Source organism: Clupea harengus, chromosome 8 (genome assembly GCF_900700415.2).
Source record: "Clupea harengus chromosome 8, Ch_v2.0.2, whole genome shotgun sequence".
Lineage (NCBI taxonomy): Eukaryota > Metazoa > Chordata > Actinopteri > Clupeiformes > Clupeidae > Clupea > Clupea harengus.
This window is the reverse complement of record NC_045159.1, coordinates 30074007-30101986: the sequence shown is the minus strand read 5'-3', so window position 1 is coordinate 30101986 and position 27980 is coordinate 30074007. Positions and strand designations below refer to the sequence as shown.

The window sequence follows — 27980 nt, the reverse complement described above, 5'->3', positions numbered from 1 at the left end:
ATCTGCCACTCCCACTACAGCCCTAACTGGCTGACCCTTTGACCAATGAAACCTCTGACCTCTCATCCAACTCCTTCCAATCAGAAAGCTTAAAATGTATCCAATGACCCACCCCTTAATTCCCGTATGCCAAATAAGTCCATCCCCTTATTTCAAGTAATACCATTCATTCCTTTAACTTTAAACTAACTTACCTACCACCACATAAAATGACCTATTAACATACTAGCATTCCTACAGTACCTTACCTTGTGAGCGGGCGCTGAGTAAATGTGGGTGCAATTGTGCTAAATAGCAATACTGTCTTCACGAGGGCCAGACAACATTGGTACTATACTGACAATGGCGCCAATATGTTGGTAATCTCACCCGATTGGACAGGCATCAACCATTTAACACAACCGCAGATCAATTAAGTTGAACACATAGGGGGTTGCCACACAAAGTGTTGTGTTATCCACAGTAGTCAAAATAAGGATCAACCACAAATCAGTCAAATATATCAGTCTTGTTAAAAAATAAAAATGTAACTATCAATTTGAAACTCTCATTAATAATTCAATTAATAACTACAACCAAAGTTAGTTTATCAATAGTAAGGTTGAAGATCTTTGGAGTTTTGAATAGAAGAGGTTGGCAGCATTCATTCTTGTGTAACATCAAATAGACCAGCGTATATATATATAATCAAACCATTTATAAACACAATCAGAAATAAAACACAATATGTAATCTAAATAAATGTATCTAGATAATGAATTAAAGGAGGTGTGTGTGTGTGTGTGTGTGTGTGTGTGAGAGTGTGTGTGTGTGTGTGTGTGTGTGTGTGAGCTGGTGTGATCGAGTATGCGCTGTCGGGTGCACGCCAGAAAGAATCTCTGTGTCTGTTTTATTCGATCACCATAGTTCTGCGTGCATGTCTGTGCTCGTTCGTGAACATAAATGTGAACAAAGGACGGCCTATGTGAAGAGCAAAGTTCAAGTGTTCCCTTCGCGTGTGTGGCTATGTGAAGGCCGATGAATCCGTGTGATTACAGTGCCAAGTTATGAAAGGGAAATGGTTAATTATGCATGCAAGAACCTATGTCTCTAGGAAGCAATCCAACATTAACTTGGATGGTGTGGCAAGGCCAACTACAAAATTGTCAGGATTCTTGGACTGCAATACCCCTCAGTGTTCCCGTTTGCCAGTCACATGTTTGAGTCTTGTCTTTATTGTGTCATTATGTTCACCTGAGCCTTGTTTGCCTGCTTATATGAGCCTCCTGATTTTCTGTGTCTGCTCAGTCTTGATTTGACACCCTGTGATGACTTTGCGTGAGTTTAACTTTTTTTTTTCTCTAAGATCTTTGTTACCTGTTTTTGGATAACTTTTGTTGGAACTGTTTCCTTGCCTGGAGGTTTTCTGAGGTTTTTTTTGCCCTGTTTTTGGATACTTTACTCAAGTAAAGACTCTTTGACTTGAACAAATCTCTACTGAACTTCACCTTGTCTCTCCATCTGAGTGTCTAACACCTCCAGAGATGAGGACCATTTTCTGCATTATCTTCAGTCTGTTTTACGGTAAGCTCTATGCTTGATATGTTAACAAAATGTAATCTTACAGGCTATTAGTAAGCTTAGTGCATAGCCTTATGTTCATGAATGTTGAGAATCCTGATTTTAGGTTTGTGGACTCACATATATGCCCTTGGTCCTGTCGAACTGGCTGACCTGATACATCCCAGAATAATTTCAATCACTTGTGGATGTTTTTATTCAATCCTCAACAAACAGCTTTCTGAATTATAATGAAACGGTTCATGATTAAATAGTTGTGTCGGAGAGGAGAGTTATTCTGTAGTGTGTAAAATGGAAAAAGGATTGGGGGGGGGGGGGGGGGGGGGGGGACTTTGTCCCCAGGCCGAGCAAAACACATGATGGGTCTGCTGGTAAATTTGCCTTTACAACATACTGTAGGTCACATAAAAGTGTCACATGGGTTGAAGCAGTGCGGTATATAGGGTTTACGCTGATATATTAGCAGAAAAAGAATATAGTATTCATTATCATGTTTTCATGAGTGTGAAATAACCTGTAACTGCAAAGTGGTGTGTTTCCGTCAGCTTAGAATGAGTCCTTCATAGCTACATAGGGAGCAAGTCCGCCATGTTGCGCCATCATGTTTCAACTGTAGCCCAGAGCGGGCAAACCAAAATGCTGGCTCCCGTGCAATGCATAACTTTCTCTCCCTTTCCAGGTGTGTAGGAGAGGCAACGGTGCCCATCAGGTGCTATATAAAGGTGAAAGGCCCTTGGGTTTCCAATTCTGGCTACAGTTGAAACATGATGGCGCAACATGGCGGCCTTGCTCCCTATGTAGATACTAAGGGGCGCCATGTTGCGCCATCATGTTTCAACTGTAGCCCATAAAAGGCAAACCAAAACACCGGCACTAGAGAGAGCCTTTCACCTTTATATGGCACCTGATGGGCACTGCAGCCTCTCCCACACACTTGGAAAGGGAAAGAATCACAGACTGTGTTTTTAAAGAAGTTGCCTTGGCTTAATGTTAACCCTTTCAACAACTGAGTCGCCACTAGCAGTCAAAGCAAATGATCTTATATGGATATTTTATTATTTAAATGTATACTGAGTGATTGTATTATACTGTATATCCCCTAGGCTTTGTGCTGCCATCTCCAATAAAGGGCAACTGATTTACCACATGCCATAAATACGGCTGCATCTCCTGAGTCAGTCAAAAAGACCACATGTCGATCAAAAACTGTCTAATCAGCACACTCTCTATGTAGTCTTTTTGCATGTTGTGTTTTAGTTAAAACTGGAAAATGTGATTGGCTAATGATATTCCCCTGTGGACATTTTTGCTTGTTTTTGTTTGTTTAACATGAATATGAAACAGTAATTTCTCATCAAATATTGCCTTCATAATAAGTGCATCTTTGACTCCTAAATGATTTCTAATATCCTTTTTTTCCCCAGGTGCATCCTCAAAAACCATCAATGTTGCCACTAATGGGAAAGTGACATTACAGCCCCATGTTGAAGGAGAGATAGAAAACATTGTGTGGATGCATGATGGGGACAAGATGGTGGACTGGGACAATAAGGCTGTAAACATCAGAGAATATTTAAAATTCAAGGGGCGGATTAAGTTGGACGTAAAAACTGGGGATGCAACTATTATAAATCTGGCCAAAGATGACAGTGGATTGTATGAGGCTGTAGTGATAATCCAAGGAAGGATAATCAGCATAAAGCACAGAGTTAAAGTAACTGGTAAGCACAACAAGCTTTATTCACCTAATGACACATTCTGAAAGGGGAACAGTCATTCTCTACAGACTCTTTACAGTTATTGAGGTAAACAGACACAGATCTACGTATATCTGTATGGATCCTTTCCATGTTGTCAGACACTTATAATAACATTATTAGGGTTCTAATTCAATACTGGACCAATTTAGATTGTTAATGGTCCTTAGTAAAAGTTTAGATCCAAACATATCTAAAAAAGGGCCCAGGTTGAAATATCCCAAAGTTTCCTTTCAAGACAACAACAATACCTTTACTTGTGTATGTGTATGAGATGTATGTGATGTTAAATTACATAATATTCAGGCTCAGTTTGATGAACGTGACTCACAAACAATCCAAGCAGTTATGCAAATAATTCCTATAACCAGGAAGATGAATTCAATATATTCACCAAGATTCTTAGTGTGAGTTATGCATTTTCTATAATTACACTGTACTCAATCATTCACTTCTATATCCTGTACCATCTATCACAGTGAGATGTTAGATCACACAAAAAACACAGATGAAAATGACACCCCCCCCCCCCCCCCCCTTATTAAATACCCTCTCCTCCAAGTCATAATGTTTTATATTACTTTTGTATCATTTCATGTGTTTCTTGTAGACCCTGTCACCAAAGCAAAGGTCACCTGCCCAAGCAATGCAACACTTCACTGTGAAGCAGAGGGTGACTCTCTGGACTACAGCTGGTCTGGGCCTGGACTAAAGACTGCAGAGATGAGGGGCCAGACTGGACCACAGATCAGTAAGGAGAACCAGGACTCAGTCTACACCTGTGTGGTGAACAACCCAGTTAGTTACAGCAGTGTGACCTACCATGCCAGGGACTGCTTTACCTCAGGTGATTACTTCCATTTCATGATATAACTATCAACAATCCTCTTACTGAAGTGTGATGGTATTGCTGTTAGTTCCACATTGTACAGGCTATTACATGTTACATGGCCACATGGAACTTTAAACTAAAACGCCTCACCATTCACAGCAGATATATCAATAACAGTCATTCTGTTGTAAATGCAGGAGATCACCAGCTCATCATAGGTGTAGTGTGTGCTGTTGCTGTTATTGGAGTTATTGGTGCTGCTGCTGGGTTGGGCTATTACTGCTACAAGATCAACTCAAGAGGTAACGCTCTACAAATACAAACTATTATATGTGATTAAATATGTAGACTGAAGATTACTCTAAATTCATTAAAGTAATGCATATATATCTGAATAACAGGGCAGAAACACACTGGAAATGAGATCAAACGTGAGACGGATGGAAAGATTATAACCAACCAAAAGAAGGAAGAGAGTGTAGTATTGCTCACTGGAAAAGCTTCATCTTGTGCAGTAACACAAAATACCTGTGACCAATCCTTAAACTCAATTGAACCTACAGGTAAAAGGCTAGAGGAGAGTGTGAATGTAGGAGACAATTCAAGTGGAAAATCAATTAGAACAGGCAGTCAAGCTACTCACACAGCAGCAACAAATACCTGTGACAGGTCTTCAGACGCTGAGGATAGAGTTACAGGTGATGTTCAAGATGACAAAATGGATACCCCTGTAAGGAACAGCAATGATGATGTCACCAATATATTGACACATGAAGGGCAGAAAGAGAGAATAGGGGAAGGGGGGAGTTTAGATGGACAATCAACAAATTCAGTTCAGGATGGAATGAAGCAGCATGAAGAAGTGAACAGCAATCCCACAGATGTAAATAGGTTGTTAAGAGTCCTGGCAAATATATTTGATCAAAGTATTACAATGAACCCAACAGCTATTCATTTTATCACGAATGACCCGGGCCCCTTTAAGCAATTAGACTCTGCACCAAGGTCTGATGAGAGTGCTAAGCCTTCCCCAACAGTTGTAACATGCCCACATGCAGATTCCTCCTCTGGATCTCCCAGACAGTCCAGATACACTGATGCTGTTAGAGATGCAAATAAGTGTTCAGGTAACATGAATATGGAGGGGACCTGTGAATATGAGAGAGGAACAAACACAGTAACAGAGGAACAGAACCAAACCGCCGACCCGTCACTCTCTGGATCAGCAGGAAGCATCAGGAATGATGACATCATCAACACATTACCACATGGAGGGCAGGGAGAGGTAATGCAGATTGACGATAGTTCTGCACACTTCAAAAGATAATGAAGATTTAACATTTCCTGAAGAACCAAACACATATGCTAATTCTTCCAACACTACTGTTGACAAACCTACAAGTGACGATTAAGCTGAAATATCAATGACTGAATGTAAAGGTAATTCAGCATCTGTGAAGTGCTCCAATACTGATACTGATCCCACTGATGAAGCCAGCTTCCCCCCAGCTCAGCCAAATGATGAACAGAGTCCAGGGGAAAACACTAAAGAATCAGTATCTGACTAAAAGCCTGAGGGTGAAGCTGAACCGCTCTCCAAAGATTACTTGAACCCAGAAGCAGAGGACAAACCCCAAATTCTACAAAAACGAGAGCGAAAGACTGATGATCCAGTGATTACACAATCTGCCGGCACACAAGTTCATTCACAAAGTGATACACTTGACACAAGTCACCTCTCTATAGACACCCCAATAGGACCCAAGACCCAAGTCAAAATGCTTGTAAAAGAACTGAAAGAACCTTCAGGCAACCCTTAAGCTTAAGGTATCAAATCAAATCAAATCTAAAATAATTGTATTTTATAACCTGATTGTGTATTTCGTTGTCTTTTTCTGCAATCCTATTTGCACATACTGTATGTATCTTGATGATGCATGGGGCAATATCTTAATTCTTGGCTTTTAGATATGTGTTACTGCGCAGGGCCCCCCTGTAAGAAAAAAAAGGCAAACTAAACAAAAACTGCGGACAGGAAAGGTGATCATGTTTACTGAAACCTCATGGTCAGGAATATCATTCACTTAACTAGCCACACACTTCTTCATGTTCACTACAGAAGAACTGGCCTGTTTATGATTCTTTATGGCTCACAGAGACAATCTGCTGTGAAACAGCTCTTTCATTTTATGACATGCAGCATGTGTGATATGTGTCCCTAAAAACCTGCATATGTTTAGTAGCCTTGCTAGATGATCACTAAAGAAGTCCATCTTACCAAGTATCTCCATCAGTCACAAAGAAATTCTACTGCTGCAGTTGGAGTGTCATGATGTGACAACAAGCAGCTATATTTTCTCTCATAAATGTTGTACGGCAGTTCATGATATTGACTACACTACCTTTTTAATCTTTTTTTTTTTTTAGGGTCTTTTGATATATTTACTCAATATTTATATCGGTTTCAATGCAGTTTCTCTGATTTTGTTTTTATATTTAAAGCATTTCTATATTCATTCATCATCTCATTTGTAAAGCACTGAATTACCATTTTGTATGAACACAAATAAACTAGTGTTGCCTCACTTAGTCTCAATAATGGGGCCTTTCAAGTTTTTTATTTTGAATTACAAAGTAATATCACTTATATCCAAATCATGACATCAATGAATCCAAAGCATTGAGATGCTGGGTGGCCCCTCATGCTGCCATGGGGAAAGAGCAGATGGAAACCCCCTTCAGATTGCAGTCCACAGATGTCCACCAGCTCACCTCTGAGAGAGGGAGAAAGAGAGAGAGAGAGAGAGAGAGAGTAAAAGGAGAAGATGGAAGCCCTCTTCAGATTGCAGTCCACAGATGTCCACCAGCTCACCTCTGTGTGAGAGAGAGAGAGAGAGAGAGAGAGAGAGAGAGAGAGAGAGGTCTGCGCTTCTACCACATTGATATGCTCCAACTCTAACTACATACTGGTCTCTGTAGACTGGTACATGAACTTTTGTTCATGAATGGAAAGGTGAGGAGTGCTGATATCTCACCCATTCTGAACATGTCCACACATGCGACCCTGCCTCTCTGCAGATTGGGATGGCCAGGCATCCAGTCAGTGTAGCCCCAAGTGGAGCCATCTAGCCACTCATACTGCTGACCCTACACAGACAGACACACACAAACACACACACACACACACACACACACACACACACACACACACACAGAGAGAGGGAAAACATATGTGTGACTTTGAATGTTGACCCTAAAAAACACTTCTGCTGATATTACCCAAACTGACCAAATCATGTCAATAAGTTCATATCATGGAATGCAGTTGCTGCTATTGTTACACAGCTGTATCTTTGATTGATAGATGAGCAGAAGCAGGAGGTGGGGTATTAACCTTTTTGACTCCTCCCAGCCAGGTGAGGGCGGGGCCATTACTGGCTATCATCACCATGGAGACGACGCGTGTGTGTAGTTCGGCACTGGTCACAACAGCAATATGGCCATCAGCATAGAGGTCCTGACAGAAAGACTGAGGCAACATAGAAATATTCAGTACAGTTTGTCAGCCCTGTCAATGTGTTATGGCTGTGTGCTGATAGTGTTTGTGTGTGTGTGTGTGTATGTGGCTGTGTGTGACAGAGAGAGAACGTTTTAGAGGTGGCTCTTACCTCTGCCTCACTGAAGGTCAGAGGGGTTGGGTTGAACTGGTAACACCTGCCATCAATGATTTCACCTGAGCACGTCACGCCCACAGGGAGTGTCTCCTTTAACCCAACAGCTTCAGCAGAAAAATTAGTTTTTACACCAATGCTAATATACATATATGGGCTTATCTACTGCACACACACTGCATGCAGAACTCACCTGTGTCTGTCTGCTTGGCTGGGTCCATGATGTCGTTCCTCATTTTAAAATGGGAGAACTCCATACTATGGCTGAACGCATCTGGGTGAGGAGAAGAGCCCATTAGAGAGACAGAACAGAAATTAATTCTGGATAATTGACACACAAGTAACACGTACTGATGGCCACACAAACTCTTTTGCTTTTACTGAAGCAGAGATCCTGCTCTACTATTCGATGATTATCGCTCGCCTGACAGTTTTATCTTCAATTCTACTTTAGTAGAAAGTGATGTGCATTCCTCTATGGTATAATACTTCATCCTATTTTAGTAGTGCAGAATAACATTGATGGATTTAATAGAATATCGTTGTGAACTCTTAACTCTCTCTCTCACCTTCCACAGTCTCACCGACTGGCTTCATAATTTAAGTCTGTCTGTCGTCTTTTATTTTAAACTGGGAAAATTCAACGCCATGCTTGAACCCGTCCAAGACAAGAGGGATAGTGGCTAAGGGTAACCAAAGAAGAGTGGAACAGGTTTAACAGTTGGAAGTAGGAAGTCAGCTACTGTTAATCTAAAGATCAAGATTCAGTCAATGGCAGTGGTTTAGAAACCAAAGTAAATAGTTGTGTTGTTTGAACCTGAGCCCCTCACCTGTGATGTGTCCCCTCTGCATCTCAGAGGCAGACTGAAGAAGCAGGCCTGTCCTTGAGTCCACCAGGGTGGCGTGGGAGTTCTCAGTGCCCTGCCTGAAGCCATCTCTGGGGGGAGGGACATAGACTGCATGTGGAGAAAGAACACAGTTACCCCATGAACAGTGTGACGTACACACATCACAGGATAACATTTACCAGCCCAACATAGCAGTGTAGGTACAACGGGTACCAGACTCACATGTCAGCGGTGCAATTGTGCATAAATAGCAATACTGTCTTTACGAGGGCCAAGACAACATTGGTACTATACTGACAATAGCACCAATATGTTCGTAATCTCACCCAATTGGACAGGCACCAACCATTCAACACAATGGCAGATCAATTAAGTTGAACACATAGGGGGTTGCAACAAAAAGTGTAGTGTTCCCCACAGTGGTCAAAAGAAGGATCTGTAAGACATGCCTCCTAAACCAATAACGGAATAGGTGTCCTGAAGGTTTTTAGCGGGTGTGTCTCTCTTCGCTCTGCTGAAAACATAGCATTTATTAAAGCACCCTTCTTGGTACGATCATAATTAATCTGACTCCATTTTCATTAGTCTGACTCCATTCAATTAGGAACTCAGCCTTAGCTCCTGTCCTAGTTTCACCCTGGCATGGAAAAGCACAAAGTTTGAGTGTTCCCTTCGCGTGTGTGGCTATGTGAAGGCCAATGAATCTGTGTGATTACAGTGCCAAGTTATGAGAGGGAAATGGTTAGTTATGCATGCAGAACCTATGTCTCTAGGAAGCAATCCAACATTAACCCTTGGATGGTGTGGTGAAGCCAACTACAAAATTGTCAGGGTTCCTGGACTGCAATACCCCTATTGACCATGTGGGGCCCTCAGTGTTCTCGTTTGCCAGTCACATGTTTGAGTCTTGTCTTTATTGTGTCATTATGTTCACCTGAGCCTTGTTTGCCTGTCTATTTAAGCTTCCTGATTTTCTGTGTCTTTGCTCAATCTTGATTTGACACCCTGTGACGACTTTGCAAAAGAGCTTTGTTACCTGTTTTTGGATACCTTTTTTTTTTTTTTTTTTTTTTTTTTTTTAAAACTGTAACTGCCTGGACGAGTTTCCTTGCCTGGATGTATTCTGAGTTTTTTTTGCCCTCTTTTTGGATACTTGTGCCTGATTCAAGTAAAGACTTTTTGACTTGAACAAATCTCTACTGAACTTCTCCTTGTATCACTGAGTATCTAACAACTCCAGATGAGGACCATTTTCTGCATTATTTTCAGTCTGTTTTACGGTAAGTGCTATGCTTGATATGTTAACAAAATATAATCTTACAGGCTATTAGTAAGCTTAGTGTTAGCCTAATGTTCATTAATGTTGAGAATCCTGATTTTATGTTTGTGGATTCTCGCATATAACAAAATGCCCTTGATCCTGTTAAACTGACTCACATGATACATCCCAGAATTGTTTCAATCACTTGTGGATGTTTTCGTTCAATCCTCACCAAACTGCTTTCTGAATTGTAGTGAAAAGGTTTATGATGAAATAGTTGTGTCGGAGAGGAGAGTTATTTTGTAGTGTGCAAAATGGAACAAGGATGGGGGGGGGGGGGGGGGGGGGGGGGGGACTTTGTCCCCAGGCCGAGCAAGACACATGATGGGTCCGCTGGTAAATTTGCCTTTACAACATACTGTAGGTCACATAAAAGTGTCACATGGGTTGAAGCAGTGCGGTATATAGGGTTTACGCTGATATATTATCATGTTTAGTCTATAATCACCTGTAACTACAAAGTGTAGTTAGAATGAGTCCTTAGTATCTACATAGGGAGCAAGTCCGCCATGTTGCACCATCATGTTTTTACCATAGCCCAGAACGGGCATTAAAAAGTGTTTCAATACGGACAGTAATATCTCACATGTGACACTGTAATGTTACTGAATTTTGTGTTTTGTGAATTTTGTGTGGGTAATGTTTCAATCAACATACGGTAGGCTTTCTATGCAGAAAACATTTATCTATGCTTTAAGTGTCATGCTGAACCTCTTTGCTCTTTGATGCAAAATAGTTATATACTGGTCCCTGAAGGCTTTTAAATATAATTTAAAATCAATCAAAGTCAAGACAAAATCAATGATATCAAAACAATCCATCAAGATAGTATGCAACATACCTTTATGAAGTTGAAAAAGGTTTCTAGATCAGAACCAGTCAGTAAATGCAGGACAGTTTGGATCCCATCCCTTCCCCTGCAGCAGAATGGTGGATCTCAGAGTCCTATGAGCATTGCCAGTAGGCTGTGGGGTGATGTTACGTGCCAGCTCACGACACGAAACAAGAAGGGGAGGCCACGCAGAATTTAGGATATTTATAGTAATAATAATATATTTATTAATGATTTACAAGTTTATATAGTTATCTAATAATTATAGCAAACGTGTGGTGAAGATCAGTGTTGTGAAGAGAAACAAAAGATGTAAAGTGAGGTAAATGGTAATATAAACAAACGACGATAATCCAAAACCAACGACAATCCCAAATCCAATTCACTATCCAAATCCAACGATAACCAAAATCCAACGACCAATCCAACGCTCTCCTGACTTCCATCTGAGCAGGGCTTTTGTAGCCCAGCCAATCACCCACACACCTGGATCCAATTGCCTGTTGTAACGACAGATAGAGAACAGGCATGCGAATCTCATGGGGCGGGACCTAGACCCGCCAGGGTCGTAACAGGTGAGCTGACTGATGCTGTGGATCTTGTTGGTTCCTCAGACTGTCAGCTTTGGCCGAGCTGATGTTATTTTTCTGACAGAAATGAAAGAAAAGAGACCTGTAGATTTCCATTCAGTCATGAAACAATTTTTTTCTCTAAAAGACATTGAGACTGAAATTTTGAAAGTAGCTGATGCCATCGCAGGTGTTGTCTGAGTTTCATCGGATGTTACAACTGGCCCCTTACCCGGTCTCCTCTAGTACTGGGTGTTGTGAAGTAGCCAAGCGGTTTTGAAAACCACTGTACTTATCTTGTCTCTGAGGTGTGGCCAAGTGATCCAGTCCTGAGTTGGACTTTCACCTTAACAGCCATGAGCACTCAACAATCATGACTGAGAGATTTGCTAAGATGAGGACCATTTTCTGCATTATTTTCACTCTGCTTTACGGTAAGTGCTATGGTTGATATTTGAACAAAATGTAATCTTACAGGCTATCAGTAAGCTTAGTGCGTAGCCTAATGTTCGTGAATGTTGAGAATTCTGGCTACAGTTGAAACATGATGGCGCAACATGGCGGCCTTGCTCCCTATGTAGATACTAAGGGGCGCCATGTTGCGCCATCATGTTTCAACTGTAGCCCATAAAAGGCAAACCAAAACACTGGCACTAGAGAGGGCCTTTCACCTTTATATAGCACCTGATGGCCACTGTAGCCTCTCCTACACACTTGGAAAGGGAAAGAATCACAGACTGTGTCTTTAAAGAAGTTCCCTTGGCTTAATGTTAACCCTTTCAACAACTGAGTAGCCACTAACAGTCAAAGCAAATGATCTTATATGGCTGTTTTATGATTTAAATTAATACTGAGTGATTGTATTATACTGCATATCTCATAGGCTTTGTGCTGTCCATCTCCAATAAAGGTCAAGTCAAAAAGACCACATGTCGATCAAAAACTGTCTAATCAGCACACTCTCTATGTAGACTTTTTGCATGTTGTGTTTTAGTTAAAACTGGAAAATGTGATTGGCTAATGATATTCCCCTGTGGACATTTTTGCTTGTTTTTGTTTGTTTAACAATAATATGAAACAGTAATTTCTCATCAAACATTGCCTTCATAATAAGTGCATCTTTGACTCCTAAATGATTTCTAATATCCTTTTTTTCCCAGGTGCATCCTCAAAAACCATCAATGTTGCCACAAATGGAAAAGTGACATTACAGTCCCATGTTGAAGGAGAGATAGAAAACATTGTGTGGATGCATGATGGGGACAAGATGGTGGACTGGGACAATAAGGCTGTAAACATCAGAGAATATTTCAAATTCAAAGGGCGGATTAAGTTGGATGTAAAAACTGGGGATGTAACCTTTATTCGTCTGACCAAAGATGACAGTGGATTGTATGAGGCTGTAGTGATAATACAAGGACGGATCATCAGCATAAAGCACAGAGTTAAAGTAACTGGTAAGCAAAACCAGCTTTATTCACCTAATGGCACATTCTGAAAGGGGAACATTCTCTACAGACTCTTTACAGTTATTGAGGTAAACAGACACAGATCTACGTATATCTGTATGGATCCTTTCCATGTTGTCAGACACTTATAATAACATTATTAGCGTTCTAATTCAATACTGGACCTATTTAGATTGTTAATGGTCCTTAGTAAAAGTTTAGATCCAAACATATCTAAAAAAGGGCCCAGGTTGAAATATCCCAAAGTTTCCTTTCAAGACGACAAAAATACCTTTACTTGTGTATGTGTATGAGATGTATGTGATGTTAAATTACATAATATTCAGGCTCAGTTTGATGAACGTTTATGACTCACAAACAATCCAAGCAGTTATGCAAATAATTCCTATAACCAGGAAGATGAATTCAATATATTCACCAAGATTCTGAGTGTGAGTTATGCATTTTCTATAATTACACTGTACTCAATCATTCACTTCTATATCCTGTACCATCTATCACAGTGAGATGTTAGATCACACAAAAAACACAGATGAAAATGACACCCCCCCCCCCCCTTATTAAATACCCTCTCCTCCAAGTCATAATGTTTTATATTACTTTTGTATCATTTCATGTGTTTCTTGTAGACCCTGTCACCAAAGCAAAGGTCACCTGCCTAAGCAATGCAACACTACACTGTGAGGCAGAGGGTGACTCTCTGGACTACAGCTGGTTTGGGCCTGGACTGCAGAGATGAGGGGCCAGACTGGACCACAGATCAGTAAGGAGAACCAGGACTCAGTCTACACCTGTGTGGTGAACAACCCAGTTAGTTACAGCAGTGTGACCTACCATGCCAGGGACTGCTTTACCTCAGGTGATTACTTCCATTTCATGATATAACTATCTACAATCCTCTTACGGAAGTGTGATGGTATTGCTGTTAGTTCCACATTGTACAGGCTATTGCATGTTACATGGCCACATGGAACTTTAAACTAAAACGCCTCACTATTCACAGCAGATATATCAATAACAGTCATTCTGTTGTAAATGCAGGAGATCACCAGCTCATCATAGGTGTAGTGTGTGCTGTTGCTGTTATTGGAGTCATTGGTGCTGCTGCTGGGTTGGGCTATTACTGCTACAAGATCAACTCAAGAGGTAACGCTCTACAAATACAAACTATTATATGTGATTAAATATGTAGACTGAAGATTACTCTAAATTCATTAAAGTAATGCATATATATCTGAATAACAGGGCAGAAACACACTGGAAATGAGATCAAACGTGAGACGGATGGAAAGATTATAACCAACCAAAAGAAGGAAGAGACTGTAGTATTGCTCACTGGAAAACATCAAGCTTCATCTTGTGCAGTAACACAAAATACCTGTGATCAATCCTTAAACTCAGTTGAACCTACAGGTAAAAGGCTAGAGGAGAGTGTGAATGTAGGAGACAATTCAAGTGGAAAATCAATTAGAACAGGCAGTCAAGCTACTCACACAGCAGCAACAAATACCTGTGACGGGTCTTCAGACACTGAGGATGGAGTTACAGGTGATGTTCAAGATGACAAAATGGATACCACTGTAAGGCTCATCACTGATGATGTCACCAATATATTGACACATGAAGGGCAGAAAGAGAGAATAGGGGAAGGGGGGAGTTTAGATGGACAATCTTCAAATTCAGATCAGGATGAACCTGCTGTTCATGATGGAATGAAGCAGCATGAAGTGAACAGCAATCCCACAGCTGTAAATAGTTATTTCAGAGTCCTGCTAAAAATATTTGATCAAAGTGCTACAATGAACCTAAAAGCTTGTGAGTTTGTCAACAATGACCCGGGCCCCTTTAAGCAATTAGACTCTGCACCCAGGTCTGATGACATTGCTAAGCCTTCCCCAACAGTTGTAACATGCCCACATGCCGATTCCTCCTCTGGATCTCCCAGACAGTCCAGATACACTGATGCTGTTAGAGATGCAAATAAGTGTTCAGGTAACATGAATATGGAGGGGACCTGTGAATATGAGAGAGGAACAAACACAGTAACAGAGGAACAGAACCAAACCGCCGACCCGTCACTCTCTGGATCAGCAGGAAGCATCAGGAATGATGACATCATCAACACATTACCACATGGAGGGCAGGAAGAGGCAATCCAGGTTGACGATATTCTACACACTTCAAAAGTGAATGAAGATTCAACATTTCCTGAAGAACCAAACACATATGCTAATTCTTCCAACACTACTGTTGACGAACCTAAAAGTGAGGTTACAGCTGAAATAGCAATGACTGAAGGTAAAGGTAATTCAGTATCTGTGAAGTGCTCCAATACTGATACTGATCCAACTGATGAAGCCAGCTTCCCCCCAGCTCAGCCAAATGATGAACAGAGTCCTGGTGAAAACACTAAAGAATCAGTATCTGCCTAAAAGCCTGAGGGTGAAGCTGAAACGTTCTCCAAAGATCACTTGAACCCAGAAGCAGGATAAACCCAAACACTACAAAAACGAGAGCGAAAGACTGATGATCCAGTGATTACACAATCTGTTGGCACACAAGTTCATTCACACAGTGATACACTTGACACAAGTCACCTCTCTATAGACACCCCAATAGGACCCCCAGACCCAAGTCAAAATGCTTGCAGAAGAACTGAAAGAACCTTCAGACAACCCCTAAGGCATCAAATCAAATCCCAAATCAATATATTTTATAACCTGATTATGTCTTTTTTTGTCTTTTGTATGCAATTAACCACCATTTTGTCGTATGCATACATTTTAAACATTTCCACTCAAAACCATTGTTCTTCAGTTTTGAAAGTGAATTAAATGTATTAATGTTTGTTAAGATCAGTTTTTACCAACCATTTGTACATTTGTACATTCAGCCATGAAGAAATGCTACTGCACTTGGAGTGCCAACATCAATGATGTGGTAACAAGCGGTCATATTTTCTATCCTAAATGTTATTAGTTTTACAACAGTTGATGATATTGGCTACACTACCTTTTTTTGCCATCCTCTTTTCAATATGTATGCGGGTTTTAATATACTTTCTTAGATTTTGTTTTTACATTTAAAGCATTCTTCCATTTAAAAGTGTTTTGTATGTTTCTGTAAAACACGGAATTACCATTTGTATGAATATGAATAAACTTGCCTTGCTTTACTTAGTCTCCATAATGAGGTCTTCTTCAAGAACTTCTATCACATTTATCCAAATCATTCCATCAATGAATCCAAAGCATTGAGATGCTGGGTGGTCCCTCATGCTGCCATGGGGAAAGAGCAGAAGGAAGCCCCCTTCAGATTGCAGTCCACAGATGTCCACCAGCTTACCTCAGAGAGAGAGAGAGAGAGAGAGAGAGAGATACATTTTTACAATTTTTGATTTTTTAAAGTCTGTTAGAGCAGGTTTTCTTAAAAATAAATAAATGGGGAAATACATGTGAGCCTTTGAATGTTGACCCTAACCAACACTTCTGTTGATAGTACCCAGACTGACTAAATCATGTCAGTAGGCTCATATTGGTGCTATTGTTACACAGCTGCATCTTTGATTGATAGATGAGCAGAAGCAGGAGGTGGGGTATTAACCCTTTTGACTCCTCCCAGCCAGGTGAGGGAGGGGCCATTACTGGCTATCATCACCATGGAGACGACGCGTGTGTGTAGTTCGGCACTGGTCACAGCAGCAATATGGCCATCAGCATAGAGGTCCTGACAGAAAGACTGAGGCAACATAGAAATATTCAGTACAGTTTGTCAGCCCTGTCAATGTGTTATGGCTGTGTGCTGATAGTGTTTGTGTGTGTGTGTGTGTATGTGGCTGTGTGTGACAGAGAGAGAACGTTTTAGAGGTGGCTCTTACCTCTGCCTCACTGAAGGTCAGAGGGGTTGGGTTGAACTGGTAACACCTGCCATCAATGATTTCACCTGAGCACGTCACGCCCACAGGGAGTGTCTCTTTTAACCCAACAACCTCAACAGAAAAAGGAGAGTTTTTACACCAATGCTAATATACATACTGTATATGGGCTCATCTACTGCACACACACTGCATGTAGAACTCACCTGTCTCTGTCTGCTTGGCTGGGTCCATGACGTCGTTCCTCATTTTAAAATGGGAGTAGCCTACTCCATACTACGGCTGAACGCATCTGGGTGAGGAGAAGAGCCCATTAGAGAGACAGAGCTGACGGGTGAGCTGACGGATACTGTGGATCTTGTTGGTTCCTCAGACTGTCAGCTTTGGCTGAGCTGATATTATTTTTCTGACAGAAATGAAAGAAAAGAGACCTGTAGATTTCCATTCAGTCATGAAACAATTTTTGTCTATAACAGACATTGAGACTGAAATTTTGAAAGTAGCTGATGCCATCGCAGGTGATGTCTGTGAGTTTCATCGGATGTTACAACTGGCCCCTTACCCGGTCTCCTCTAGTACTGGGTGTTGTGAAGTAGCCAAGCGGTTTTGAAAACCACTGTACTTATCTTGTCTCATAGGTGTGGCCAAGTGATCCAGTCCTGAGTTGGACTTTCACCTTAACAGCCATGAGCACTCAACAATCATGACTGAGAGATTTCCGAAGAGCAGGATCATTTTCTGCATTATTTTCAGTCTGTTTTACGGTAAGTGCTATGCTTGATATGTTAACAAAATGTAATCTTACAGGCTATCAGTAAGCTTAGTGCGTAGCCTAATGTTTGTGACTGTTGAGAATGCTGATTTGACGTTCGTGGACTCTTGCATATAACACAATGCCCTAGATCCTGTCGAACTGGCTCACCTGATACATCCCAGAATAATTTAAATCACTTGTGGATGTTTTCGTTCAATCCTCACCAAACTGCTTTCTGAATTCTAGTGAAAAACTTGTATGAAGAAAAGGTCTATGATTAAATAGTTGTGTCAGAGAAGAGTTATTTTGTAGTGCGCAAACGGAACAAGCATTGGGGACTTTGTCCCCAGGCCGAGCAAGACACATGACAGGCCTGCTGGTAAATAAGCCTTTACAGCATACTGCAGGTCACATAAAAGTATGTGACATGGGTTGAAGCAGTGCACTATATAGGGCTTAGGGAGATCTATTAGCAGAAAAGGAATACAATATTCATTATTATGTTTTCATTAGTGTGAAATAACCTGTAACTGCAAAGTGGTGTGTTTCCGTCAGCTTAGAATGAGTCCTTCATAGCTACATAGGGAGCAAGTCCGCCATGTTGCGCCATCATGTTTCAACTGTAGCCCAGAATGGGCAAACCAAAACACCGGCACTAGAGAGGGCCTTTCACCTTTTTATGGCACCTGATGGCCACCGTTGCCTCTCCTACACACTTGGGAAGGGAGAAAATCACAGACTGTGTCTTTAAAGAAGTTCCCTTGGCTTAATGTTAACCCTTTCAACAACTGAGTAGCCACTAACAGTCAAAGCAAATGATCTTATATGGATATTTTATTATTTAAATTCATACTGAGTGATTGTATTATACTGTATATCTCTAAGGCTGTGTGTTGTCCATCTCCAATAAAGGCAACTGATTTACCACATGCCATAAATACGGCTGCATCTCCTGAGTCAGTCAAAAAGACCACAGGTCAATCAAAAACTGTCCAATAAGCACACTCTCTATCTAGTCTTTTTGCAAGTTGTGTTTTGGTCAAACTTAGAAAACGTCTTTGGTTAATGAGCTACGCCTGTGGACATTTTTGCTTGTACTTTGTTTTTTTGTTGTTTAAATATAGCATTAAAAGTAATTTCTCATAAAACCTTGGCTTCATAATAAGTGCACATTACCCCAAATGATTTCTAATATCCGTTCATTTCAGGTGCATCCTCAAAAACCATCAATGTTGCCTCTAATGGGAAAGTGACATTACAGCCCCATGTTGAAGGAGAGATAGAAAACATTCTGTGGATGCATGATGGAGACAAGATGGTGGACTGGGACAATAAGGCCGTAAACATCAGAGAATATTTAAAATTCAAGGGGCGGATTAAGTTGGACGTAAAAACTGGAGATGCAACCATTATAAATATGACCAAAAATGACAATGGATTGTATGAGGCTGTACTGATAATCCAAGGAAGGATAATCAGCAGAAAGCACAGAGTTGAAGTAACTGGTAAGCACAACAAGCTTTATTCACCTAATGGCACATTCTGAAAGGGGAACAGTAATTCTCTACAGACTCTTTACAGTTATTGAGGTATACAGACACAGGTCTATGTCTGTAGGGTTCCTTTCCATGTTGTCAGACACTTATAATAACATTATTAGGGTTTTCAATACTGGACCAATTGTGATTGTTAATTGTCCTTAGTAAAAGTGTAGATCCAAGAAGATAAAAAAAATTGGGCCCAGGTTGAAAAATCCCGAAGTTTCCCTATAAGGAATTGTACAGATGACAAAACTACTTGTGTATGAGATGTATGTGATGTTAATTTATATAATATTCAGGCTCAGTTTGATGAACGTCAATGACTCACAAACAATTCAAGCAGTAATTCAAATAATTCTTATAACCAGGAAGATCAAGTAAATATATTCACCAAGATTCTGAGTGTGAATTATGAATTTAATGTAATATCACTGTACTCGATCTTTCACCTCCAAATGTATGTTCTGTTCCATCTATCACAGTGAGATGTTAGATCACACAAAAATCACAGAGGTGAAAAATCAAAACCCCCCCCCCGCTCCACCCCTATTAAATGCCATCTCCTCCCTGTCTTGATGATGTCTCGTAATACCTTTGTATCATTTCATCTGTTTGTTGTAGACCCTGTCACTGAAGCTAAGGTCACCTGCCTAAGCAATGCAACACTTCACTGTGAGGCAGAGGGTGACTCTCTGGACTACAGCTGGTTTGGGCCTGGACTGCAGACTGCAGAGATGAGGGGCCAGACTGGACCACAGATCAGTAAGGAGAACCAGGACTCAGTCTACACCTGTGTGGTGAACAACCCAGTTAGTCACAGCAGTGTGACCTACCATGCCAGTGGCTGCTTTGCCTCAGGTGATTATTTCCATTTCATGATATAACTATCTACAATCCTCTTATGGAAGTGTGATGGTATTGCTGTTAGTTCCACATTGTACAGGCTATTGCATGTTACATGGCTACATGTGAAGGGACCGTTATAGTTAATAAGAATATGCCATAGTGAATAATTCAATGTTTCTTATACCTAGTTATAAATATTACTTTTATTTGGATTGAACTAGCATATAAGCATTTCTGGGTGAATATACCTTGGGCTGACCTGGGGAGTGAGGTGTGATAATAGCTCTCACCTTCCCCCCCAGGTCGACACAAAGAACCTTGTACCAATGGCCTATTTGAATAGACGGTAACACCCCTTAATATCAGTGTACTTAACAGACTGTCCCTGTAGGAAAGATTTAGATGAGTCTGAGGTGAAGCTATGAGTGGACCTTCAGGCTTTGTCTCCCTTGGTGGCCGCCATTGTACAAGAATAAACCTGAAGCCATGACTGACAAACCTAAGACTGAATCTTCAATATATGGTATAAATCTAAATACCATTACATGGAACTTTAAACAAAAACTACTCATCATTCACAGCCGATTAAACAATAAAAGTCATTCTGTTGTAAACGCAGGACATCATCAGCGTTGAGGATCATCAGGAGATCAGCTAGGTGTAGTAACTACAATGTGTTTCTGTTAGCTTACAATGAGCCCTTCGTATCTACAAGTCCGCCATGTTGCGCCATCATGTTTCAACTGAAGCTCAGAAAGGGCAAACCAAATCAATCATACTAGAGAGGGCGTTTCACCTTTTAATGGCACCACACCGGTCATTTAAAAACTGAGTAGCCACTAACTAGGGATGCACCGATACCACTTTTTTACAAACCGATACGAGTACGAGTATTTTTATTTGTGTACTTGCCGATACCGAGTACCGATACTGATACTTCTTAGATTTGGTCTCCATGAAAGTGCAATTAATTTGGAGGCAGATTTTGCCAAGGCTATAGTACAAAATTAACAGAAGGCTATCCCAAGCCAAAAATAAACAGAGCTTTCTGGTTTTAACACACAAAAAAAGCCTTCAAACAGACAATATCATCACATTAGACAAAATGCAAATATAACCAGATAAAGGCAATTCAATTTGCCGCATAGTTAACAACACAGTCTGCTTAACAAAAAGTGAACAGAACTATTACTGGATTAGCACAAGAGCACATTTCAGTTACAAAAGGATCAGAAGAATCTCCTGCTCAAGCACACAAACCTTTCCGCCCATCGACACCGTAGCAGTGCAGATCTTACACTGTGCCTTACTCCTGTCGTCGTCATTTATCTTAAAATGAGCCCAAATCGCTGTTAAGGCAGCACAACGGAATTGCTAATCGCTAACGAGATGCTAGCAGCTACATTTAGCGAAACCTGTATTCATGAGTACCACGTGACGTCACTGTGTTTAAGCTCCGCCATCTTTGTGTCCGAAAGTCTAGCTGAGCGTCGGTCACAACACAGACAATAGTCGGTCACAACCCACAGAAAGTTAAAATGCCCTGCTTATGTTGTGCTGATGGATGCGACAATAGTCGCGAAAATTACCCAAAGAAACAATTTAATTGTATACCAAAAGATTTAGATCGGCGGAATAAATGGTTGGCTGCAAATTAGAAGAGACAACTGGCAGCCAACATCTAACTTCAGATTGTGCAGTCAACACTTTGTATCTTCCTGCACCACTATCCACAGACATGTTGATTTTGTGTTCAGAGCCTGGGAATGACTGGCATGTTACGTGAAATGCAGCACGTTGATACAAACGTGAATAATTGCTGTGTCTTATCAGAGCTAAACTCTCCTGAGCAAGCTAGAGTGCTAATAGTTAGCGAGCTGTTTAGCCCTTCACTAAAGGCTTTAGCTACACCTAGCTAGCCCACATTGGCACTCTTAACCACCACTAAAATAAATCGGTTGATAATCGCTGTTTGAATTACTAGGATGTCCTGTGATGACATACATATTTTTTGTCTCCAGATGCCATATCTTGGTGTAGTTCACCCATCCTGCAACTGCATATTGTTATGCATCTGTACTTTTGAAAGCCTTCAGGCTATCTCCGGTGTATGGGGATAGATTGTGTACAAGATAAATATATATGTCCGGAAAGGACAGACGTTTCGCAGACTTTAAGGGACAAAATAAAGTTGACGGTAATAAATATGGATCGCAGCCAATAATCAATGTTTTTTCTAAATATCGTTGTCTTTCTGCTTCATTCAGATGTGCTGTGTTCGTAGTCATGACTCTGTTTGTTGGCTAACTATGAAAGCTAACTAACTAACCACTAGAATTAGACAATACTACTTTTAAAAAGTCTAAATTTTAAGAACCTATCAATAGAAAACAATACTATTATTATATTTATATTATTTGTATTATTATATTATTACTATATATTAATATATATGCAGGGCTCTCAAGTTTTGAAGACAGGCAAGAGTGACATATCCCCCCCCCCTCCCGGCCACGCCCCCATTCCGCCCGCCCCTCCCCTGCCCTATGCCCACAGACCAGCCCTGCCCCCCCTCCCCCCATATTATTATTAGTGTTTTGCTGTTGTTAATAATTGATCAGACTTGCAGAAAAGATTTGACACATGGCACTGACAATTCAACCAATTACTAAGTATTAATTCAATTTGGGAGAGAGAGAGAGAATTATGACTTGTGTTGTTTATTGTAGGTGTTTGTTGCCTTTTTGGACTCTTATCATTTTTGGTGTTGGTTCCCATTATATATGCCATAGTCATAGAATTGGATGTATTAATTAGGAAAAATGGTATTCATGAACATTGTAGTCAACCTTATGCATTTAAATGTACCTTGACCTCTTGCACACTCATCTCTGCAGTCACTGGCAAGTAAAAGTTTTTGACTGCGCTGGTTGACTTCAGTGCCTGCTGTTTGGCCTGATGCCCCTTACTGCCTATGTGCCTTGTCACATCCCGCACACCTGGATGGGCACAGGAGTTCTCTTGGCGGCAGATAGAGCACCAGTAATATGAGCTGGTGCTTCCTACAGTAATAAATGGCCATTTAGAGGTCCATTCACTATTAAAAGAGGTCTTGTAGGTGGCTGCTCCTGGGACTATTCTCCCTTTTGTTCTAGCCATCTCCTCCATTGTTTCTTCCACCATCTCTTCCACTGTCTCCTCCTCCTCCACCTGTACTGTCTCTTCCTCTTCCACCATCTCCTCCTCTAACGTGTTTACGTTCTCTGGGCCTAATCTGGCCTTTTTAGGGGGCTTTCCTCTTTGGGCGAAGGACAGGATGCTTATTTGTTTTTTACCAGACATCTTTGAAAGACAGATGCAATTATTAATGCATCCATGGCCAGGATATTTATAACATGCTAGTATGCCTAATGAGCTAGCGATTCACAACTTCACGTGAAGAAGCCTCGGAATCTGAATAGAATGTTCAAGCAAACACATTTACAAAAAATAATGCCCATAACATCATTGAATATTAAGGGCTGCCTAATATTCGTTCGAATTATAGGCTATATATATTTTTAATAGGCCTACTCGAATTTATTATAGCCTATTAACGAAGTTCGGAGTCAAAGCTATAGCCTAGTGAAAAGGCAAACTGTGTTGGCTACAAACACTCATTAAAAACTGATGCTAATTATCTGGGAAATATTCTCTAACTGCAGTCAAGTTGTCATTGCTTGTGTCAAACCACTGTGAATTTGTTGTAACATTAAAACAGGAGACGACTTGCTCTTTGTAGAAGACTGATGCTCGGAGCTCCAGTGGTTTCCTCAGGTTAACGAAACTTTCGGAAGATCAGTCGCACGCAATTCCAGGATGCTTTATTTTCATTGGTTGCTGGATTAAATCTTACCCAGATACAACAGATACAAAAGACACTTTTTTTTCTGATTGGCTATTTTTTTTTTTGATTGGCTGATAATTGGCACCTCACGGCAGAACTCCAGGGGATTCGGGGAGACGTGCTTGATTCCTCCATGGTGAGGGCAGCGCGGCCAGGTCATGTTTGCGCGCTGCGGCACATTAAATAGCCTAGAGTTTTTTTTCAGCGTGAGAAATACGATGTGTGGCGGGAGTGCGTGATTAAAGACCGAAATGAGTGACTGTCACGCTCAATGCGTGACACTTGAGAGCCCTGTATATGACTAACTAGCTACTATTGGGTACAAATACAATGGGAATAACGGTTGAGTTGGACACAAAGATGGCGGCAGGCTTCACGGAAGTGACGTCTTTGGTACTCATGAATACTGAAATACTTTGACACTATGACAAACTTTCCTAACACAGTCAAACATCAAGGAAATGCAACACAAGACGGCAAATAAGCTATTTACTAGTCTGGCAGAGAGTGGTAGGACAGGTAGGACAATAAATCACATTTTGTGTCAGCATAGCCCGGCCAGTTTGATGCAGTGAAATACTGATGAGTGGTATCGGTGCTTGGTATCGGCAATTCAAAAACGAGTACGAGTACGAGTATTTTAACGAAGTATCGGCACCGATACCGATACTGGTATCGGTATTGGTGCATCCCTACCACTAACAGTCAAAGCAATTGATCTTATGTGGCTTTTTTATCATTTAAATTCATACTGAGTGATTGTATTATACTGCATATCTCCTAGGCTGTGTGTTGTCCATCTCCAATAAAGGCAACTGATTTACCACATATGCCAAAATACGGCTGCAACTCATGAGTCAAGTCAAAAAGACCACAGGTCAATAGAAAAATGTAAAAACTGTAACCATTATAAATCTGACCAAAAATGACAGTGGATTTTATGACGCAGTGTGATAATACAAGGAAGGATAATGAACATAAAGCACAGACTTGAAGTAACTGGTAAGCACAACAAGCTTTATTCACCTAATGACACATTCTGAAAGGGGAACAGTCATTCTCTACAGTCTCTTTACAGTTATTGAGGTAAACAGACACAGGTCTATCTCTGTAGGGATCCTTTCCATGTTGTCAGACACTTATAATAACATTATTAGGGTTCTAACATTTTATCTGTTTGTTGTAGACCCTGTCACTGAAGCTAAGGTCATCTGCCTAAGCAATGCAACACTTCACTGTGAAGCAGAGGGTGACTCTCTGGACTACAGCTGGTCTGGGCCTGGACTGCAGACTGCAGAGATGAGGGGCCAGACTGGACCACAGATCAGTAAGGAGAACCAGGACTCAGTCTACACCTGTGTGGTGAACAACACAGTTAGTCACAGCAGTGTGACCTACCATGTCAGGGACTGCTTTGCCTCAGGTGATTATTTCCATTTCATGATATAACTATCTACAATCCTCGTATGGAAGTGTGATGGTATTGCTGTTAGTTCCACCTCGTACAGGCTATTGCATGTTACATGGCCACGTGGAACTTTAAACTAAAACACCTCACCATTCACAGCAGATTTAACAATAACTCTTTCTGTTGTAGACGCAGGAGATCATCAGCTCATTCTACGTGTAGTGTCTGCTGTTATTGGAGTTATTGGAGTTATTTGTATTGGTGCTGCTGGGTTGGTCTATTACTGCTACAAGATCAACTCAAGAGGTAACTCTCTACAAATACAAAATATTATATGTGATTAAATATGTAGACTGAAGATTACTCTAAACTCATCAAAGTCATTTATATCTGAATAACAGGGCAGAAACACACTGGAAATGAGAACAAACGTGAGACAACTGAAAAGATTATACCCAACCAAAAGGAGGAGACTGTAGTATTGCTCCCTGGAAGGCATCAAGCTTCATTCTGGAACTCAGTTGATGGTGAACCTACAGGTGGTGATCAAGACAAGATAAATCGTATAACAGTCAGTCAAGCTACTCCCACAGAAGCAACATATACCTGTGACGGTTTTTCAGTCCCCGAGGCGGCCACCACACTGCGGTCCAACATTCACATGTCTCGTTACAACAAGGCGTTCCTTTTGAGGCAAAAAAGAAACAAAGAAGACCAAGAGAAAGCCACTTCCACATGAGAAAGGAACAAACACATGGACAGTGTAACAAAACCATCAACAAATCCCCCTCAGTCTTGATGTAGTGATGTTCAGGTGACATGAATATTATGGAGGGGACATGTGGAAATGAGAAAGGAACAAACACAGTAACAGAAGAACATAACCGAACCACCGTTCAGTCACTCTCTGGATCAGCAGGAAGCATCAGGAATGATGACATCATCAACACATTACCACATGGAGGGCAGGAAGAGGGAATCCAGGTTGATGATAGTTGTACACACTTCAAAAGATAATGAAGTTCAAAAGAAGGTTTATAGACAATAGTTATCCAGACTTCAACAGATAATCAAGATACAAAATTTCCTGAAGAACCAAACACATATGCTAATTCTTCCAACACTACTGTTGACAAACCTACAAGTGAGGTTTAAACTGAAATATCAATGACTGAAGGTAAAAGTAATTCAGCATCTGTGAAGTGCCTTTAAATAAGTTCCTTTGGCTTAATGTTAACCCTTTCAGGAGTCACGTGGGACCGCCGAGGGTGATGGTTGCCTAGAACTTTCCTCCCACAAAATCTCCTAATTTTCATGCCAATTCGAAAGTTAAAGCCCATATTTGATGTTGCAACGATATGTAAAGTATAGCAAGTAACAAGTACGAGTGTTTAGGCGTGGCTATTCTGAATTTTCCTCCCCTCATGGCATTTACGTCGAAGAGTAGAACAGCTAAGCAAGGAGTAGACTATGCTAGCATGGCTAGTGGAGCTACACCCAAGGCAGGATCCAACTCAGCCGGTGTTCCCAGCCCTACAATAGATGCCCTAGCCGGACTTCAGGCAACACTGGAGAAAACAATGCATGAGATGGCCTAGGTTAGTGGGATACTTAAAGATGAAATGTAGCCTAATTGAATGGTCACAGGATCCGGAGTTGGAGTGTATTGGGTTGAACATCTCCTTGTAACCTCAAATGTCTTTCACTGTTATATGTCTATATCGACCACCATCAGCTAATAATATTTTGTATGATTGTTTAAGGATACTATGGAGACAATGTGATAGCACATATAACTAATACTAATGGGTGACTTCAATAGAAACTGGGACAAAAAAACAGAAAGAAAGAAACTAAAGGAGAGAACAAATACATTAAATCTTACCCAACTGATAAAAGGACCAACAAGAGTAAACAACTCGTCCCAGACACAAATTGATCTAATTTTCACAAACATGCCAGAGAGAATAACTACATCATATAACATGCTCACTAGGCTGTCAGATCACAATATCACACTTATGGTAAGGAAACTAACCAGAAAACGATTTGCATATACTAAATCAAATGAATTTTATGAGACAATCCCTAAAAATGAATTGAATAATCTAGAAAATGTGATTAAAGGAACTGATTGGTCCACAATTCTAGACAATGAGAACACCGAGGATAGCTGCTGCACCTTCTTGAATACCATTAGTGAAATAATAACATAATAATAGACGTAAAAACTTACCATGGCTTAATGACAGTTTGTGGCAACAAATGAAAGAGAGAGACTCAGCTTTGAAGAGAGCCCTTAAGACTGGGAACAGAAGTGATAGATACACCTTTACAGGTCTTCGAAATAAAGTATTGAGAAATATAAGAAAAGCTAAGGCAGATTTTTTTATTAGTATCATTAATGAGGCACAGAGAAATGGTAAACTTATTTGGAGAAATCTAAATAAATTAATTGGTAGGAGTAATGAAAGACCATCCACTTCTGAGATCAAAGTTAATGGAACTCTGATCCAAGAGAATGATTTGATAGCGAGCACCTTTTAATGATTTTTTTTATAAACTCAGTTAGGGAATTAGCTCAAAGCATCCCGGTAACTACACCCACATCTTCATAGATGATAGCATCCCCATTTTTAAAATGATGGAAATATCTGAATCAGCAGTGATACAAATTATAGCTTCCGTAAGACACTCAAAAGCCAGGGATGCATATGGTTTGGACACCACATGTTTGAAGTCACATAAGGAGCCCCTTGCTTGCCCCATTGCTCACTTGATTAACATTTCCATTAGGCATAATCTTTTGTCA

The 27980-nt window shown here is 40.7% G+C and overlaps 1 protein-coding gene across 6 annotated transcripts; it reads left to right on the top strand.

Annotated features, from left to right (window-relative positions):
• The first annotated feature begins 1419 nt into the window (after positions 1-1419).
• On the top strand, positions 1420-26828 carry LOC116221545 (CD48 antigen-like). Of its 6 annotated transcripts, none has more exons than XM_031572678.2 (7): positions 1522-1563; positions 11699-11824; positions 12551-12847; positions 19650-19886; positions 24947-25183; positions 25358-25474; positions 25570-26828. In XM_031572678.2, exons 2-7 carry the CDS (start codon positions 11764-11766, stop codon positions 25905-25907), a joined length of 1287 nt encoding a protein of 428 aa, XP_031428538.1. In that variant the 5' UTR covers positions 1522-1563; positions 11699-11763; the 3' UTR covers positions 25908-26828. The 6 variants fall into 6 exon arrangements, 5 of the variants coding, with proteins under 5 accessions (XP_042564548.1, XP_031428538.1, XP_031428539.1 ...); XM_031572677.2 differs by lacking the exon at positions 1522-1563 and adding an exon at positions 9890-9948; XM_031572680.2 differs by lacking the exon at positions 1522-1563 and adding an exon at positions 9890-9948 and having other exon boundaries at positions 25549-25628.
• Positions 26829-27980: the final 1152 nt, after the last annotated feature.

What these genes read in the sequence shown, in the direction of transcription:
- LOC116221545 (XM_031572678.2), top strand. Translation starts at nt 11,764, where the DNA reads ATGACTGAGAGATTTGCTAAGATGAGGACCATTTTCTGCATTATTTTC. An exon ending in CAGTGGCTGCTTTGCCTCAG is followed by an intron (nt 19,887 to 24,946) that starts GTGATTATTTCC and finishes TGTTTGTTGTAG; the next exon opens with ACCCTGTCACTGAAGCTAAG. An exon ending in CTACAAGATCAACTCAAGAG is followed by an intron (nt 25,475 to 25,569) that starts GTAACTCTCTAC and finishes TCTGAATAACAG; the next exon opens with GGCAGAAACACACTGGAAAT.